This window comes from Platalea leucorodia (genome assembly GCF_965183815.1).
Source record: "Platalea leucorodia genome assembly, chromosome: 2".
Lineage (NCBI taxonomy): Eukaryota > Metazoa > Chordata > Aves > Pelecaniformes > Threskiornithidae > Platalea > Platalea leucorodia.
In genome coordinates this window covers 63,313,156-63,333,664 of record NC_138824.1, presented here as the reverse complement: position 1 = coordinate 63,333,664, position 20,509 = coordinate 63,313,156, and the positions used below count along the sequence as shown (strand labels likewise).

At 36.6% G+C, this 20,509-nt stretch overlaps 1 protein-coding gene across 1 annotated transcript; it reads right to left on the bottom strand.

The window, feature by feature from the left end:
- Positions 1-1,301: 1,301 nt before the first annotated feature.
- Positions 1,302-13,869, bottom strand: TNFSF13B (TNF superfamily member 13b). Its single transcript, XM_082337580.1, has 6 exons — positions 13,286-13,869; positions 13,097-13,202; positions 5,111-5,167; positions 4,696-4,808; positions 4,449-4,599; positions 1,302-2,722 (listed from the first exon to the last, which is right to left on the bottom strand). The coding sequence occupies exons 1-6, from the start codon at positions 13,706-13,708 to the stop codon at positions 2,610-2,612; spliced, it is 963 nt and encodes a 320-aa protein (XP_082193706.1). The 5' UTR covers positions 13,709-13,869; the 3' UTR covers positions 1,302-2,609.
- Between the last annotated feature and the right edge of the window lie 6,640 nt (positions 13,870-20,509).

Genomic DNA, 20,509 nt, shown 5'->3' with positions numbered 1-20,509 from the left:
TTTGTCAGTAGAAATATCTGAACAGTCTATTGACTTGCACTCTCTGCACACATGTGGAAGAACTCATGGTTCACATTTTCTGTGAAGAAGCTTGAGGTTCAGTTTCATCCTACTAAAGGAAGGGAACACTTTTGATATCTTTTCGCTCAGAAGAGAAAAGTTTTTCTCCAAGCCACACCGTACCCCAAACACTTTCCAAAGTTTTGCCCTGTCCACATTCGCCAGAAGCAGAAGGAAGAAATAGGGCGAGGAAAAGGGGCAGTGATGACAACTGACTTAGCTTCACAGAATTTTTGCTATATGTACTGTATGTTTAAAATATTATACTGTGTCTCTTTATATCAAAACTATACCTTCTAAGGTGCCAAGCACCTTCAGAATTGGCTTAAGCTGCACACAGAAGGCCACTGAAACCACTGGAGAAACTTACATATCAAAAGTTAAATTTGCAAGTTTAGCCATCAGGTCTCTGGGAAAGCAACAGTAACAACTTTTTTTTCTATAATCAGACAATGCTAAAATCAACAAGCTTCTGATTAGAGATTCTGGGCATCTCTTTAATGTATGTCAGTAATAACAGACAACTCACTGCATGCTAATAATTGTTTTATCTACATGCAGCTTCGCACAATCTTTGGCTAAACTGAGGGTTCCTGTAGAGAATTTAAAATGCGTTTTTGGCACACTCAGCACATCAAAGTTTAATAATAATAATAATCACCATCATCATCATCAGCAGCAGCAGCAGTGGCAGCTTCAGCTCCAGGATGCATAAATAAATACATTTGTATAAGGAGGACTTCTAGACATTTTGAAACTGTAGTTAAGCTTCATAAAAATCCCAGTGTGGTAATCCAATACACATATGCTTACGGCTGAAATGCCTTCTTGAAGCCCAGAGGAGTTGAATTAATTGTTTCATTAGTTTACCATAGTTGGTAATTCCTAGCTTCAAATCTCTTGTATTTATTGCCTATCACCATGACAACACAATCAAATCAGCAAGATTTATAAAAACAGACGAGGAGACTGCAATACACAAAGCTTCTTTTCTTTACTAAATGAGCTTATATGACACAATTCTCAACCCCTAAAAATATTTTCAAATGAAGTACAGTTCATTACTGCGGGTTTTACTATTTTATCTATTCCAGTCGCACTTCAATATTTCTTTCAAGGTCAGTGGAATAAGTATTCAATGTTTGTATTACAATAGCTCCTAGAAGTCTAGACCACGCTATTACCACACTATTACCTTGACCACGCAATACACATGGATTCTTGGGGTAAAAAGACATAAATCTTATCTACTGAACAAAGCAGACAGACAAAAGAAAAGAAAAAAAGACATCTGTTTAGTCTTTCTATAGGTCTGATTTTTTTTTTTTTTATAAAACAGAGTTGAGCAATTTATTCAAAAATGCAGAAAAAGCCTATAGTTAACCTATGGATTGAGCCCAGATTTCTGGGATATAAATGTATTTTCTTAGTTCTATGGCTGGTTCCAGGTTTATTTTTCTTTTTACTATATTGCATAGAATGGATCATAGCAAAAAGCAAGAGAAATAAAAAAAATATGTATGCAGTAATATTTCCATTGGATAAACTATTCAGAAGATAAAATTCTATGCCCAAATGTCAAAGGCTTATATATGTGGGTGTACATACTTTCATATATATACATATACATACTGTATATATATACACATCATCTATATATGACTGCAGAAATTATGAAGCCAGAAATCCAATTCCAACTACTGTATTGTGTCTAATCTCGCCGTGTTTCTTTCTGTCCCTGCCTTGCTTACATAGAAGTATGCACATCTTCCTTGATGGGTAACAGTGCTTTGAAGACTGAGTTGTTGAAGCATCTTACATGTCCTTTTTCCAGTAAAATTAGTTCTAATTAGTAAATACTAATAGATATTAGTAATTTATACACCTTTTGTTCACAAGGAAGAAGCAAGCCAGTGGCTACTATTCTATATATTTCTGAGGAGTTTGTTTTCATTATCCGATACATTTAGACTTTTCATTATCCCATACATTTAGAATTTTTCCTTGCCCAAAATCTCGGTGTCAAAGAAAAAACAAAAAAAAAACACAACAAAACCCACCTGACACCTCCATTTTGTGATGAGGAATCTACTGTTTGATGTTTCTTCCTCATACTTTATACTTGAAATATTTTGTTGATGAAATAAAGCAAAACTACGATGTACTTGTGTTTTAGTTTTCCTTTTTGATTATGGATAATAATTTGATAGTCAATGGTCCTGTTTATGCTATACTTTATGGTCAACTCCTTATGGATAAGAAATTGTTTCAAAGCCAAAAACCCATTGCTTTACAGTTGTTATTTAGAGTCTCCCATTGTCTAAAATAAATTGGCTTTCTGGCAATCACATGATGGTTATATCTCACAAGTATGTCTGGTGCATTTCCTGTTTTGGGTTCGCTTATTAAACTGAAGAAAAGTTCTCAGAAGCTGGTGGTGGATGGGGAGAGACTGAACTGGCAGCTTTATTACAATTCAATATTTTTTCTGACAAAGGCATCGGAAAAGAGGAAAACTGCATTAAGCATGATAATAGAAATGAAGGGCTTCAGAGGAGTCTAACTGCACCGAAAAAAGTACCATCTCCATCCAAGGATATTTTGGCCCTTCTCCGTGGTATTGTAAGTTGAAGTTCATCCCCTTCTTCTAATTTTGCAATGCCTGGCAAAAAATTTGGAATATTTTTAAGTTAATATTTCAAATACATTATTTTCATAAATGGTATTCAAAAAGTCATTACACATCATCTTTCTTACAAATATAAGCATGGCTTGTTACTGTGACAAGTGTTTTTTTATCTTTAGGCACAATCTTACAAATTGCAGCCTACCCAAAGCTGACACTTAACATCCTCTGTGGAGCTGGACCTACTTTCCACTCTGTACTCAGCATATCACAGTTCACTTAAGCAAACGCTGCAAAAATTCATAACAGTGGTGTACCCAGATTCCTCATGTTATGGTGATGTGACAGTCAAGGTCAGCATTGGGTATTTCTGGTCCTAGACCGCTCCGTTCCCACACTTCTGGGGAGGTCTCATGAGCTTTACCAACCCAATGAAGTTACCAGACATCAGCTGATCCACTGCAACTGCAGAGCACAAAAGTCTGCTTCCTGCCAGTCGTACATCAGCTGACATGATAACCAAAAGCACCTCGCCTTCAAGTTGTAGTCACTGAGCTGAGAGCACATCTAACATCTGCTGTGACACAGGCTCAACAGCATAAGATATTGCAGTGAGATTTGGTTTCCCAGGTGAAAGCAGAAGGGTGGGAATTTGGGAAGCAGGACCCGTGAAGTGGCAGGATGGAGTAGAGATCCTAGTTAAGAAAGGGGAGGCGTAATACAAGGGTGAAATAAGATAACAGATGAAATTGAAGGTGGTTATGATGCCAGAATGTGGGGGTGGAGGGGCAGAAATTTGAAGAAAATGTTTGGACAGCTTCAATTGCCACAAGGAAGTAGCTAATTTATTTTTATCTGGAAAAAAAATAAGCTTCCTTCCCCCATCCTATTTGTTTAATGCCATTACTTGCCAACAGTCAACTCCATCACTCAGTGTTACCCACTTTTTTATAAGGCATTGAAAAGAAAGAGTTTTTATTCACACAGATCTTGCTGGAAAGTAACAGAAGAGAAAACCCTCAAATCCACCATTAAGGGGGACAGACAGACAGATAAGAGCTGCCAAATGAGGTTTAATAGACCTTGACAATAATTCTTTATATGCTACTGCAGGAGTATACATATATATTGAGCATTGAGCCTGCTGGACTTGCATTAAATATTTTAATTGGTCTTTCTTGTGCTGTTTCTAATTTGTGGAGTCAGAAAGACCTCCTTATAGGAATTAATCATTTTTCGTCTAACCAAATAGTAAAACTGCAGTAGCCATTATAAGGAGTGGAGAATTAAGCTGATAAGAAATATCTTTGGAAATGCCACAGTAAGGCATGCAAAAATTGGGTGGCTAAAATTCATATATGATGTTTTAAAGCAGAACATAGGTCCTAAATATTTTATTGGGATAACTAAATGTGGAATTCAACCCCTAAGTTAAACTGAGTTCTTCAATAAGGTCAGTATGTACACCCTTTGTCTGCTTCAGGCTTCTAACTGAAAGCACGACAGTATCTAACCACATTATATGGTCAATGGAGAGAGGGGAATTATTCAGATCAACTAAGTTAGGTGCATACCCTCCAATTGCTGATACTTTATATAAAACCATATTTTTTGAAAGTATTCTATAATTTTGCAATTAACCAGATCCATGAACGCAGTCCATTTTCTTTTCAACTGCCACAATACTTAATCACCTAACACTACAGATTCTATTTGATACAGTTTATTTGCAAACAAAGAAAAGGAGAACTTAGATGTTTACCAGCAGTATAGCAAGAATTATTCGGATAAGACTGTGGCATATTTTGGATGCAACGAAACAATGTCACCAAGCTGAGATCATCACCAAACACATGGGCCTTCTTCCTCTGTATTAAGTGTCCCATAGCAAATGTTGTATCCGTATATAAAACCTACAAAATGAAGAGGTGCAGACTTCAAACATATTGTATGGAGACATTAAAAATACTTAAAGAAGTCAGATGCTGATGAAAATTGAGCTTTCTCACCTGGCCATATATGAAAAAATATCCAGTTTCTTTGATCACTATTTTATTTCCTTGTTCTTCCAGAGCAGTTCCACGTTTAAAGCTTAGAAGCCAAGGGACAATGCTTGAATCATCTAAAAGAAACAATAATTTTTGGGTAATCAGAAAGAAAAGTTAGTTTCTTCATTTTCATCTGCCAAAAATTAGCAAAGCTGACTTCTAGTCAAGACTTCCAGTCTCACTAGCTGGATTTCCCCACTGAAAAGAGGATACTTGCAAGAGTTGTCCAGATGCAGGGACCTCTTCTTTTTTTTTTTTTTTTTTTTTTTTTTAAATTCAGCGACATAACTCAGTTACTGCTTTGAAGTTAGATAAAATTGAATGGAAGAGTTAATACATGGAATAGTTAGCTATAAATCATGGAACATATGCTTACCTTTCTGTTGGATATCACTTTTGCTGTCAGCGATCAGTTGCAAGCAGGCCTGCAGCACTGCAAAGTGAAAGTATTTTGAAATCAAAGAAAGATAAATCAGTAATAGAACAGAGCAAGCTTTTAAAACAATTTTAAAAAAGAAAGAAAGAGGAACATGAAAAAAAAATATTCTTTCGGTCTCACCATTTATTTGAAAACATAATCTATTGATTCTAACGCAGATTGTACTCAAACATGCCAAAACAAAAATCATACCACAACACGTACTAGATAACTTTCAGAGATCATGCAGCTAAGCAGGAGGCCTCAGACAGTAGCACGAGTAATACTTGCTTGTTTTAATCTCTGGTCCTAATATAATTGAAAAATATAACAGTAAGCCAAATGAGCTAGGAATCATCAGATCGATTAGTTTTGTTAATTTTCTAAGCAAAAGCTCAAAAAAAAAAAACCCAACCCTGTCAACTATTAGAGATATCAGATTTTCTAATGATGTTTACTATATTATTTAAAGAAATTAGTTTATAGTCATAGTTGCTGTAAAATATTAGTCATATATACTGGTTACATGGTACTTTCAAAATAAATTCGCAAAATCCATACATATGTACTTTCAATACGTTTTCAGATACCCACACTCAATCAACCTATACTGAGACGAAGAGGGAAGATACAGAGATGACTGTTAGCAAGTTAATGCACACATAGCAAATAGCTTAGTATCTGTCAAAACTGATGTGTTACTCAAAACTGTAGAGACGGGTGACACTAATGAGAAACTAGGAGTTTGATCAGAGAAAAATATTGCAGTATGTTAAAATATAGGCTCGCAAGTGAAACAAAGATCTTTTTAAAAAATTGCTAAGCATAAATGTCAGGGAACAAGATAAAAGAAGAAAAGGATAGTTGCATTTGCTTGGAGCAGATTTTAATGAAAGCATCTGGTTCTAATATTACCTTGAAGGTCAGAAAACAGAATAGCAGTATTTACTGTACTTGATAGAAACCAAATGAATTTAGTAAGAGTCAAGAGAAGAAAATTCTGCTGTGGATTGCTGAATCTCCATTTTTGTTTACCTCTTTTCAGGTAAGAAGGCTGTGGGTCAGATTTGGCCACTCTTGCTATAATGGGCAGCGCCCTACTCCACGGGATCCTGTTTCTACATCTGCCAGTGGTACCCACATGTGCATCCAAGTGCCCAGCAGCACAAACCTCTCACTGCACAGCAGGATTTGAGAGGATTTGAATAGAAAGAAGCCCCTCTCTGTATCTAAGTCTCCTTTCCAAGGAAATTGCCTGAAAATACCAGAAGAGGGCTGGGTGCTCACCAGTACTCAGCATTGCAAGCTGGGAGCAGTCAAAGATTCAAGTGCACATCTGGGAACGCACCAATGTCACAATGATCACACAACCTGTAAGCCCTACTTATGTTAACGGGAATGCTATCCTGCAAGCTCTTGTCTCCTACACTGAAACATGTCCTTGAGTCCTATCAATACTCATCAATAATGTGCCAAAATCTATAGATTTTTCAAACCAAGAATTTAAAGGCATCTGAATTCCCTGCCTTGTGATAAGGAATAGAAAAACCAAGCCAACACAAAATTGGAAAAGGTTTTATACTTCAATCACTTTTCTATCAATCACAATAGCAAGCAACAGAATTTTCTGAAAAAGCAGCTTCCAAATAAAATCAAAATGTGATTTTCTGGAGTTGTGCAACAGAGCACATCAGGCAATGTATTTCACAAGGTATTCATTCACTGTCCTTTGGAGCAAAGTGCCTTCCTAGTGAATGGAATTTACCAGTTCCCTAGTATTTCAGTAAGCTGAATCAAAATTTTAATTCCTGCTTTTAAAAGAACTCACTAGTGTGGCCACTGGATTTTCCACTAACCAAAGAAGAGAGGATTTGTTATGATTCACACTAACGAGCTGCTATCCAGCTGGGTACCACCTAGTAGTGTCCACAAGCAGTGAAAGTTATGGCTGCTTTGGCAATTCTTGTTAAACCTGCTCTGCAAACTTGATTGATTGACATTCTTGAAACTATCTTGATTCACAGTTTGCAAGTCTGGATTTATGTTTCAGTTGTTTGCATCATTGGAATGCTAGTCATCATTGCTGAGAACTGCTACACAGTAATTAAAATTAGCAAGTTCAGTACAGTCTGAGATCTTTTCCATCTTTTTAAAACACATACCAACTCTCCTTTATTGTACAGATATCAAATCTACATATAGTCTCTAAAAAAAATCCCACTGTCTCTCTTTTTAGTGTGTGCAGATAGAAATAAGGATCCACAGAATATACTAAGCTTGCTTTTCATGGAGAAATATGGATACAGCAGTGTCATTCCCAAGAATAAAGAGAACAGAAATTACCACAGTGGCCATTTTACCTAAAGCCACAAAGGACAAATAATATCTAAAAAAGTGTTTGAGGGATTGAACAACAACATGCTTCAAAAAAATGTTCAGAAGCCAAGACTGACACATAACTATTTCCAGTATATACAAGCACTTCACTTTGACCTCAGTGGAACTACATACATGCTTAAAATTAAGTAATTCATTGAAACAAATTCAGCGTAAACAATACTATTATTAAGGAGAAGATATGGATATACAGAGTATATTTTCTAGGTAAATTAATAGGGATTTTCAGTAAAATGTTAAGATTGTTAGGAAATGTTAGTCCTATTCCAAGAAGGACCCAAATCTTACCTGAAGTACAATATCAAGAATATATCCATTACTAAATAGGGGTTGAATAGTTACTATCAGTACTGAGCAGAATAAATCAAAAGCTCTACCTGAATGCCCTTCAGCCCAGTGTAAATCAAACCTGAGCATCAGGTTTGTAGTCTAAAGTATTTTTAAATAATTAATAATGCAAGCAGAATATAGGATTCGTAAAATACATCTTAAAAATGTGTAAAAATATCTAGACTGAGTGTCACCATGAGGTCTAGCTGTATAAAACAGAATGTATCTAGAACAACAAAGTGTGCCCCATCCTCCTGTGACTTCATATAATAGCTTTGCTTTGACGAACATTTTTTTTTTCTGATTCTAACCACTCTGCAGGGTGTGGGTGGGGAGGAGAACATTTCAGAATCTCTCTTCTTCCATGAACAGAGCAGCGAGTTCTGAAGAAATTAGTGATTCCAGATGCCTTTATAAACCAAAGCCAGCACATGAAGGGATGTGTTCTCCACTGGTTGAGCAATATAACCACAATTTTTAAAAAAAAGTTAGCTTTTGCAGCAGGATAGGAATGCAGGCTTCTGCTTATCTGCATGATTGAAGACCTGATATTGGCAAAATCAAATTTGCCCTCCCATGCAAGTTTTTGTACTATTTAACTTGCATAATCATTTTAATATTTTGCAATCTACCTTCATAATCCATCTAAACAAAATTTCAAGTTTGTTATCTGTGAACTCATGCATAGATTTTTAAGTTTTGGTATCTGAGGCCTGAGATATCTCATTTTTTGCTGAAATCAAAACAAGCAAAAAACTTGAACTTTAAAAAACAGACCTGCTTGTTTAGGTTCCTTCTTTGGTCTAGATCTGTTCCCAGTAGACTTCCTGAAAAGTACTTAAACACTAGATAATTCAGTTTATAAATTATATGCATGTTCTTGAAAAATTTGCAGTGCTTCTTCCTTTAACTTCTTCATTTCTCATCACAAGAGATCTTCTTTTACTTTTTGCTTGTGCATTTTTATAGACTGGTTAATTTGGTGCTTTTTAATTAAGAAGTGTTTATATGGCATTAATCATGGATTAAATCAGTCCCTGCATTAAAAGGGCTTGGTCATAGTTACAGATATAGGTAACATTATTTTGACCTTAACATAATTACCAGTAATGTGTTACAATCAGAATAACAAGGAAATAATTTACTAAGAATTAAGAATACTTTATATAGACTTCTATTATACAGTATAAAATAGAACATTATTTTTAAAAATTAGAGCCTATTTTGTGTATTTTTGATTGCACAGTGTTCTGTGTAATACGCAACACTGATTCATTCATTCAGTAAGTGGAATTCTTCATGTAAAATTGCAAGCATTGTATCAAGTAATTTTCTATTCTTTTGCATAGAAGGGCCTAGTTCCTTTTGAGTTAGCCTGTTGTCAGCAGAAACAAAAAAGAACAACATATCTTTCCAAGAAGTAGGCCCTTTTTTTTTTTTATTAAGAGAACTCTTATATTTCCCCTCTTCAAATAATAAAATAAGAAGTATTTTGAATATTTGCTGAGGGAATTTTACATGTGGCATGTGTTTAGACTAGTAACAAAAGGTTAGGTTTCTTGATTCGAAGATCGCTAAAGTCAAGTTTCACTTGTAAAAGTTCTTGCTATCCCTCTGTCACAGAGATCTAAACAACATACAGAGTCAAAACGCTTCTAACCAACAAATGTACCAGTTTGCCAGTAAGGTAATTATACCAAGAACAATGGCAAAATTCTCACAACATGTACGCCATGCTTGCATGGCAATAGTTACTTCCCGTGGACACAATGGATATTGGGTTAGAACCTGGGAACCGCTAGTAAAAAAAAATAAATTGCCAAGTCACATGCGAGGTTAGCCTGTTTCACTGCTTTGTGGAATTACTTAGAATTTCTCCTCAGTTCCTTCCATACACTCAATCAGACTGGTTGAGATGGATAACTTCAATACACCAAAGTAAATATAGTCCATGGTCGCTCCAATCTGATCACAGCAGAACGTTGCCTGAATCTGAAACATGCAGAAGGCCTGATGCTCACCTCCCTAGCTAGCCGCGGGAATCAGAATCCCACAATAATGATCAGAACAAGGCACAGAGAGATAGTGTAAATGAAACTTGACATTCGTACATTGGACTGGCTTAGGTAATGGAACTTATATCTTGTTCCTGGACTCAAGCGCACATACATCTTAGAGAGAAACATGCAGGCAAGGCAATCAATAATTGTGACCAGGGTATTAAATTCAGGAGAGGTTTTTGTTGTGTAGCAATTTTCCTCTACGGGCAAAATTTATAAAAAGAAAGACAAATAAGAAAAATTATATCTGTTCTTATGTGTCCTGATATGACATTTGCCAGAAATGGTTAGATGATCTGTCTGCCTGCATATTAATAATATGTACCTTTCAAAATCACCAATTAACTCCTACTCATTGTATCAAGAACTCTGGTTCTGACTGCTAACTGTACAGCTGTATTTGGAATTGATGCTTGAAACTCATCTCTCCAACCAACTTGAGCTGGAAATTTTCTCAAGACACAAAATGTACATACAACTACTGATGACTAATAGTTTTATGCATGAATATAGACAAATGTATACCCCATAAAAATATGAAAAAAACAACATTGTGTTAGATCCATTTTCTTTCAATTGTCATTTAAATTAAAACTCTAATTCATGGCTACTTTTATGCACACAACATCAAGCAAACAGAAAAAAAAAAAACGGAAATTCCATATGTTCAAGAAAGCCTGTGCTGGGCCTAAAAAGAATCATGGGGCATCCATTTCTGGAAATTAGTAATTAAAATTTAAAAAGAAAACAGAATCGAACTACGACTTAATGTACAAAATAATGGTTCTATATTTTACTTCTGCTCTCTGATGAGAAGCAGGTGTATGTCAGTGACATTTTCAAGTATTCACTTTCTAAGGAATTGTGAAATTGTTAAAGTGAAATTATGGGTCAACAATTAATTATGAGACTCTACTTTGAGATCTTGTTGAAGCAAACAGAAATAGGACAAGAACATGTCACGTCACTCAATACCCTAATTTATCTGCCATCATACCAGAATGAGTGCAGTGCATCTGCAGGATGATTTGGAGGCTGCTGGGATTCTGGTACCCACAAATGGACACGAGAATATCAAAATGCAGGGCTAGTAAATGTGCGTACATGACCAAGTAACAGACAGGATTCAGCACCATGAACAACACCATGTCCTCTTATTTCACTCACTCTGCTAAAACAAAATTTGACATTGACTAGTAGGCTCATGGTCATCAGTGAAGTTTGATCTGAGAAAATGTAACATCTTATTGAACTCTGACAAGTTTAATTTGTTGTAAGTAGAGGCAGCAGAAAAGTAACCCTGTCTAACAGATGACCTATTATATAAGTGCAAAATTTGTAATTTAGTTTTTTTCTTTTTTATATACAAAACCATAATGGTTGTGTTTTAGAAAACATTTTTGTAGTAGGACAACCTAAGCAGCTTTTTCCTTTTAAATGAATGTTCATATTCTGTGCTTTCAGTTATCCATCCTAAACAATTTTAAAGCCAGTTGTATCTTAAAAAAAAAAAAAAAAAAAAAAAAGGCTTACGGAAATAAGTAGCTTAATTAGAATTTTATGTGAAGAAAGATAAATAGGTATAATCAGAGGTGGCTCCCTGATGAGAAGAACCTTACATCTGCCAGAAGCACAGCTGAGGAGCCCAAAACTCTCCTCTCCCCAACACACCCTCAAATAGCAATAAGAATAAAGATGAAAGCTACTGTTAAGGGAACTGAATAACATTCATTTAAGAAAAGACATGCCTCCTTATTTTTGAAGATAGTTGTGTTTTAGGTATAAAAGATCACTAGTTTTTATTTGGGAGATGCTAGGGTGAGGAGAGCAGGGAAGCTCTGTGACTCCCGTGATAGGAAACAGGCTACAAGCAATACAATTTAAGCAATCTTGTCCTCAGTCCTGTTTGCGAAATCACTCTTAGCCAAGACCCTGAACCAAATGAAATAGAATAAATCCCATTTAAACCTATGGATTTTGGGTGATGTCCTAAATGAATATTCTCTTTTGAGAGACTTGGAGGTAGATAGAGTGATTATACTCTAGAACTTACATTTCATTTAGCTTGCTGAAGCTTAAGTAAAATACATTTCACATTAATTAGTCAATCAAAAGCACATTTTAAACAAAGTCTGATTTAGTATTTACCTACAAATTACTCCATTTTAACTTCATCTATTAATAATTTAAGATATTAGCTTTCATCAGTTAAAACGGTCTAAAAGTATCTGTAAGAGGATTGACCTGATTTAGTAACTCAGGAATATTTTTAGTTACTTGGTGTAATTAGAGTATGTATGTAAATTGTTATAATAAAATTCTGTATTTCATCCTATCAAGCATCATCGTGTTTGGAAAGAGAAAAAGAAAAAAAGCAGGCATTTTGTCCCCCAAAGAAACAAATATATCTCATTAATGTTCCAACATTATAATATACATCAGATGTCTTTTATGGAGCACAGTCTTTGGTGATGTTCTCTGTAGCACCTTTTGGAAAGGCCATGATAAAAAATCTTACTGGATAGGCATGCCTTTATTAATTTTGCTAATTATATTAATGGATTGGCTTAATGCAGAAATGATGTTAAACAACTGAATTCCTTGTGGTCTGCCTCTTTTGACAGGTACAAGCCAGCCTTTCTCTTTGAAAGCTCCTACTTCCCTAAAGTTAAGGAGCTTTCTTGTTACTTCTCTCTTTTAGGATGAACATGTTTTCCCAGAAAAATGACTTGGCATTTTTAATAATAGCTTTCCCTCCCTAATATTAATCAGAGAGAAACAAGTTAGGAATTACCCTGAACTGAGAATGATGGATTAAGAATTGAGCAATTTACCATCTGAAGAATTGAGCAAAATACCATCTCAAATCTACCGCATCATCGAGAAATACCTCCATTACAAGAAGCAGATATGGGATCTAACATTCAAAGTTCAAGCTGCAGATAGCATGAATATCTGGTACCTTAAACAGTATGGTAACCATTAAGAGAATATACCTACAGTTAACACCATTCATTCAGCAATAATTGTAAAAACCTTAACGGGCTCTGGGAGCACAGATTGGCTGACAGGACAAGATATGAGTTGAGCACTGCTGCTTCTCTCAAGACAGTACCCAACTGTGGCATCCCAACCCATTCCACCAGGTGCTATTTACCTGTGTCTTCTGTGTGGACAACAGATCTTGTCCCCCTGTTTCTGCTCCTGTTCCAGATTTCCTTTTGGAAGCTTTCAGCTGGGCTAGGACCTGGAAGCCTGTTCTCCTAACAGGGAGAAGCGACAGTCAGTGAAAGCAGCCTCACATTTGCTCGTCCCTTGCAAGCCAAAAACCACCCTTCCAGCTTACCTGCCTGGCGCCAGCTGCAGACACCTGCATGAAGGAAGAAACAGGGGTACCCACTTTATTTTCATCAGGGGACACGGGTGGCCGGTCTAGCGGAGACCTTGCCTGGACCCTGTAGATCAACTCACTGCGCAGAGCTTCTAGTTCTGTTTTCAGGGTGATAACATGGTAAAGAGACAATGCTGCAAGACAAGAGGACAGGAGCATTGCAAGCCGCAGGAATGTGACAGAAAAAAGTCCCGTGGTGCCTGAAGCAGCACCAGGGGGGGCAGAGGGAGAGGAGGCGGTATCCTTCTGTTGGATGACGTGCACACAGTCCACGGATTTCATCGCTGCTCTTTCCTCACTAAAGCCAGAGGGAGAGTTCAGCTGTCCCCTTCCGAGGTGCAATCCATGTTGCCAGTTGCTCTCTGAAACTAAGGGCATCCAGAATAAGTGAACAAAACGCCCAGATCATTTCCTGTCATATGAAGCCGTTGATAGAACCATTAAACTTAATGTACTGAGTGAACGTCTAAGATTCCGTCTCCGTTTAGTTTTCTTCTTTCTGTGCTGCATTTTGGAAATGAATACTTTCTCATGAGCTGCTTGCTCAATCTACCTTCCTCCTTTCACTTTCAACTATTTATTTATGTGGCAGCTTGCTAGTACCGTTTCCTATTATCTTTCAATTTAGGCACAGCCAGTACCACTCGTAATTTAGAGCCTTATCTAGAAGTGCAGAAACAATGTAAAGTTTCCTGGCAGCATGTCATCCGCTGCTACTTAAAAGACATACACATATGACAGTGTGTGTGCCTCTGTGTGTGTGTAGGTATATAGATGTACTGTGTATTTACATTGTATCATATATATTCATATCTAAAGTGCCTATATGCCTACAGAGCGGACAATCTATTCAAACAAAAATTTTTGTAGTTTCCTAAACCCTGTAGTGAAAAATATTCCCAGGTACAAGTAACAAATTACTGGTTTCTCAACTGTATGAAGCTGCAGATTCTGCAGTTCAGTTCGTCATACTAACTTGAAAAGGGATGACTTTTTATTAAACTTATCTAATAAATATAGTTTCTCTACAGAATTCAAGGACCTAGATTAGTGCAAAAGGGGACACAGAGAAGTGGGGAGAGGAAACTTGGGGCAGGATGGCAACTAGAAGGTGTGAAAACTAGAGGATGGGAAAGAATAAGAGCAGGGAAAACAAGAACAGGGAGCGGGGGAGTGCAGAGGGGTATAGAAGGAAAATAACATTTAGAGAATTTAGAAAAACCCCAAAACTTTAAACATGAATACTTAAGTTTTTCAGATGAATCCTGAGTGTCTGGCTTAAGTTCATCTTTTTAAGATTTTACTAGTCCTCTCATCTTAAAACCCTGCATTAGGAATTCCTTTCTTCTCTGCAGCAGCAAGGCTACCTAAATATCCCAAACATGTTCATATGCTTTTTGTATTGTCTTCTCACACACAATTAAAGTTTTACGCTTTTGCTAAGAGTTTCAGTGGTCTGGGACAGAAAAAAAAGACCAAAAAGCATCACAAGTAGGGCTAAAATCAACAGGTCAATGCCCTACTAGAATAATTTTTTTTTTTAACACGTAAGTGAACTTTATCTTTGAAAGAGAGAATTTGCACAGGTCTGTCTGAATACTGTGTAATGAATTCTGATGGCAACACTTGTCAGAGTAGTTCAGATCAAGTTGATTCTATTGGGAAGGAGAAAGAAGGAGCAACAACAGAGTAACAACTTCCGTAGCCTCTCCCACTTCTATTTCTTAAGACTATGAGAAACTGAGGGTTATTATAAGCTTTATCATCTTCCGTTGTGATGCAAGGCACTCTTTTCCTTACTTTGCCACTTCTAGCAACCACCCGATATCCTGCACAGACAAGTCATTCTTCTCCTAAGTGCAGAGGAAAAAATATTATACCACGTATCTTAACATGCCCCTAGAAGGCATGTACATACTGTGAGAAGTGATACAGAAATCAGTGCAGGGTGGAATAAGAGCAGAAACCCATACTGTTTCTGTACCTGTTTTCAAGGCTAAGTTAAGGTGTAAATGGGGCTGCATTTTGAAGGAACTTTAATATTATCTAAGGTAGGTTTTTTGGAACAGAATAAGCAATTACTAGGACTAAACAGACATGCCTTGAAGTATCACTAGACATCAGAACATTACAAGCCTAGTACTGACTGTGTTCCAAAAATAAAATAATATGACAGTTGGAAAATAAGTGCTATTTAAGAAAATGAAACGAAGTGAGAGAATGAAAGTTATAACTAGCTATCCAGGAATACTGAGAAACAATTGACCAGTGAGGTCTCTGCGGTCTTTAACACATAAGAAAATAACAGACAGGTATATAATTAGCATCACTCTAGTCGCTTCTAGAGAAAATAGGCTGTTCCCAGCCTCCACACCTTCTTTAAATGGGGTCATTATTTGGGCTGACAAAATAATTGTGGTGGCACAGAGGACTTCTGTAAGACATCTGGCTTTGTCTTGCTTGTCATTCTGATAAATCAGAATTTCAAAGGGGAGATGAGGAAAAACAGAACACCCGCACATAGCAAATTGTTAAATTCAACAGATAGATATTTCTAGTTGAGTATCAAAGGGATCACTCTGTTTGCAACCTTCTGTTGTTCTATAGCTTCATAAGTAGTTAAGTGATTTGAAAGAAAATATAATTTTAGACAACTTTTGTGATGACAAAGACATAGTGGAGCAATAAATAATGACAGTGAGAGTTCAATCATGAAAAACAATATGAATTGCCTAGAAATACACTCAGTTGAAAAACATCCATTTTAACACAATCAAACGAAGCTTCAGTAAATTGCAGACTACTAATTGCATTAAAGTAAAAACTCAGAAAAATTACTTAAAGAAGCTAACCGACCAAAAAACCCCATGCTAGTTGCAGAATCTAGACTGTGGAGTTGGTGTCTCAATGCTTGCCACTATGTCTTGTCGTAACATTCTGTCCTTATGATTCTTCTTGTTGGCAGAGCTGCAAAGTAGTCCTTCACCTGCTTAAAGCAAAGTCAATAAGATTAACACACGGGCAGTTTCTTCTGCTTTTTAAAATAAGGTATGGCTAAAGAGTACTAAGGAGTGCTCAGATTAGCCTTCCATTAGCAGACATGGGATGGTGTTGACTGCACCTGAGCACGAGCTCTCAGTGGAACGTTCTTATTGAAACAGAAGTGTAATATTTGGATATATATGCTGGAGCAAAATGTTAAGCAAAAATAAGAGGTAGCAGTAATCGTGCTTTTATATCAACAAAACTGCATATAGTTATAGCTGCCAAAACCGAACAGTGAAAAGGGTTCAGAACAAAAATCCAGAATGAATATAAGACGCCTAAAGAACTCATGACGGAAAGGGTTTGTGGTTAGCAGCCTGCTTCTACTGGCCAGCTTCCCTGAAAACCCTTTTGCAAAAGTTTGCACCATATTAACTGTTTTTGGCTCAAGATGCACACTCTATGCTACACATGCATGCAGTGAAACCTCATGGCAACAAGTCACCACCTCAAGCCCAGTTCAAAGCAGCATTTTCCAAACTATTTCTAGAAAAGAAAATGCCACTGCATTAAACTGCAGAAATGTAGTCCTGGCCAACTAACTCTGGAAGCAAATAGGAATAAACCCTTATAATAAAGGTATTCTGAAAATATGGTCCTATTTCGCATGCACAGTACAGTTGATCCATGCACACATAGTGAATCTCCAACCATTTAGTGCCTCCTTAACCCAAAGAATGAGCTATGTTGAACACTCAGGTTGACTGACTAAGGGACCTCTTTAATTTAGCCAAGGAAAACTATTAAGAAATGTCTTGGCTAGTCTAAGAATTTTACTTAACCAAGTCTTTTACTTCTGGGAAAAAAAGCAAACTTTTAGGTAAAACTCAAAAAGAAGAAGAAAAAAAAAACATTACCACTGAAGACTCTTAATGGTGAGAATGTTTCACTAGAGGAAACGGTGGATTCTTGAACAAAATCAAGGCTGGCTAAACCTTCCAAGATGTTACAGCAGAAACAAACCCTGTCATTTTTGCAAGCAATTAATTTTTTTCATTTCCGTTATGCAGAGTATCAGATTAAATGATCAAGATGGGCCCTGCTAACCTGCAAATTTATAAAACATCATCACTACATCTGTGGGGAACCAAGGCAGAGATAGTAAGCTATCACACAGGAAATTTGTGGTTGAACCAGAAACTGAACTCTTGATTTCCTGAAAACCAGTACTGTACTGTAACCATAAAAGCGTCTTCTTTGCGGGGGAGGAAAATCCCATAATGAAGTTTAACGTACAAAAGCGAAGCAGATTATTCAAATATGAAGACTTGGATAAAAACACAATTTACTGAAGAAATGTAAAAGTTTACTTAAAAACAAATGTTCTGTTTTTAAAAGGGTGGTTGTGCAGATGTTGGAACCCAGAGATCCAGGCTAATGTCGATGGCCATACTAAAAGTACGCCTCCAGTGGCAAAAGTCCAACTTCACATACTCTGAAGTAGCCACAAAATGGAACTGGTCCCTACGGTTATTACAAAAAGAAAGAGGCCATGACAGCTTGCCTTACTACACAAGACAGAGCAGAACAGATAGAGGAGCAAAGAATAAGCAAAGGTTCCATTTTAAACACATTTAATTTCAAGTCCCTTCTGAAGATGAACAAAATGGATGGACTATTTTGGAGGAGATCAGAATAAATCCTGCATGACAGTTTTCTGCTATTAGAGATATCTGTATTAAGAGTATGCATAGATAGCCCTCTGAAACAGTACACTTCTTCCTTCAAGGACACTGAATTAGTTCTTTCAGCCATTAACTGCAATTTACACAGTAGCAAAATCAGGTAAGTTCCTGTCTCACAAATGGATCAAAAAATCACTCTATTTGTGGATACTGTGCTTCTGTGGCTGTGTATCTTACATCCTATTATCTTAAATTTTAGGAAGCAGTTTAATACCTTAGAGGTAAAGGATGTGTTATACAAACAGTTAAAGCCTTATTTGATACATTGCCTTGTTAAAAGGCAAAAAAAATCCTATGAGATTTTTCTGTAGGAAAAAGGTATTCTTTTCTTTTTGCCTCCTAATTTCAAAATTGCCTAGGATAACACAAGTGCCTCTGCACATTTTAGATATGCCATGCTTGATTTATTCCTTGGCTAAGACTTTATTTCTCTAGACATCTAGACAATTTGGGTGCAAATCTGGCATGCATACTACACAAAGTAAACATACAGCTGACTAGCAGCCATCACTACTTTTTACATGGTTATTACAGTGCTTTCAAAGAGAATAGGAAATGGCACAGGAAGGAAAAACAATTATTATAGGTGTCTCTCAAAGTATGCAGCAGAACCAACAAGAAATAGAAAATAATTTTAAAAATATATAAAATATAAAAAGAAAACACAAGATTTATATACTACAGCAGCTTAATGCCAGCCTCCTCCCCTTCCCCCCTACCCCCATGATGTTATAGCAATTCCTTCTTACTGCACAGGGAAAAAGGACCTCTGTCATACAGCTGTAGCTCACTTCTCTTATAGTCTCACTGGCTTGGCTATCCAGCAACACGGAGTATTGCATTTCTCCACCTCTTCGATACTATGCAACTTAACAGATTTTGCACAGATGGGATAAAAATGCATTTGTATGGTAGCAAAATAAACAAGCAGGCATGGCCTTTCATGTGGGAGTGGCCACTCTTCTGCTTCTACAGTCTATGGACCTTTAATAGAGGGCACAGGACAGGAATCCAAGTATTTTCAAATCATAGCATTATTTCTTCACATCTGTATCTAATTGCTACACTGTCCCTGAGTCCTCAAGGACAGAAAGGGAAGGGTTCTCTGCCTGACCTTTCCCTTTGAATTTTTGTAAATAATTAGCCCACACCAGACGTAAGCATAACGCAAAACAGCTGTAGAACTTCCTTTCTTTCTGTCTTCAAGCAGCAAAATCTGTTCCTTAGTTGCTTGTCAAAACTAGCGGCAACATCTCTCCGAACTTGGCATGTGAATACACATTTTATGTCAGCAGCCTTGCAGTTTTGCATTATTCAGCTCATTGCTTGAGATTATTAAAGATGTGTCTCCAATTATTATGAGTGAAACCATGTTCTGTAATACATTGAAACCAGGTCTGCTCTTAAGCTGTGTTGCCTTTCAGAGAAAGAAAAATTGCTGTTTTTCAAGCCATAGGAGAGTTATTCTGTCCCTACGCAAGCTGAAGCATAACAAATTAATCACATTAAGGTTTTCAAAACATTTCCAGAAAATATTCAGTATATCTTCCTTATCGACTTACAGAGAGAGAACTCTGTAAAAAGTCTAAAATGAAGACCCTGAATAGGGTCCAACAAAAGATTTAAAGCTCAGGCATGTTCAATATCTTTGGAGCAAATAATTTTTGTTTAGCCAATGGTTCAGTATTTTCTCAAAACCTGACCTACCTATACTTGATCTTTTTAGCAGACAGCAAGTCCCCTGCCTTTGGTTTAGGTTTCATTTCTAGCATTTCAGTTTAGATATTAATATGCCCTTATGAATGTCTACTATGATTTAAGCAGTACTTGCAAATTCTGAGAGAAATTCAAATACTATATTTTATCTTTGTCTATCTGATAGGAAGGCCTATACATATCTACTGAGCAAATGAATATAACATCATGAGACATTCCAGGACACAGTTTATGTTGCACTTTCTGGCCAGCTGTTTATCAATTTTCAAATAAGAAAAAGCAAATGCAAGACTTGTATTCTTCAGAGTAGCACTGCGCAAGTAGGATTTAGTGACATAGTTCACAAGACAGCAAACTGTTTTTCATTCAAGAAGGGCAGTATTCACATGGAGTATCCAAATCTGAGTTGCTCCTTTACTTTCATTGCTTCCTTTTCAAGAATTACAAATACTTTTTTTTTCCTTTCAAAATTTATAGGTATCTTGAATAAAGTGTCAAAATGTACCACCCTCCTCCCTACCCCTGTTTCCTAGGTATTGGGTTAAAATTGAACTATAAACCTTGCAGTAATCCAGGAAAGGACACACATTTTGCAGCTTTAGAAAAGACAACAGTAAATCCTTATTTTCTGAGTATTTCACATTAACCATGCAGGATGGGAGCAGAGGTGATTGTCATGAATGGGTGATTTAGAACACGTAAGAATCACTGACAAAGGTATTAGCAAAAGTGG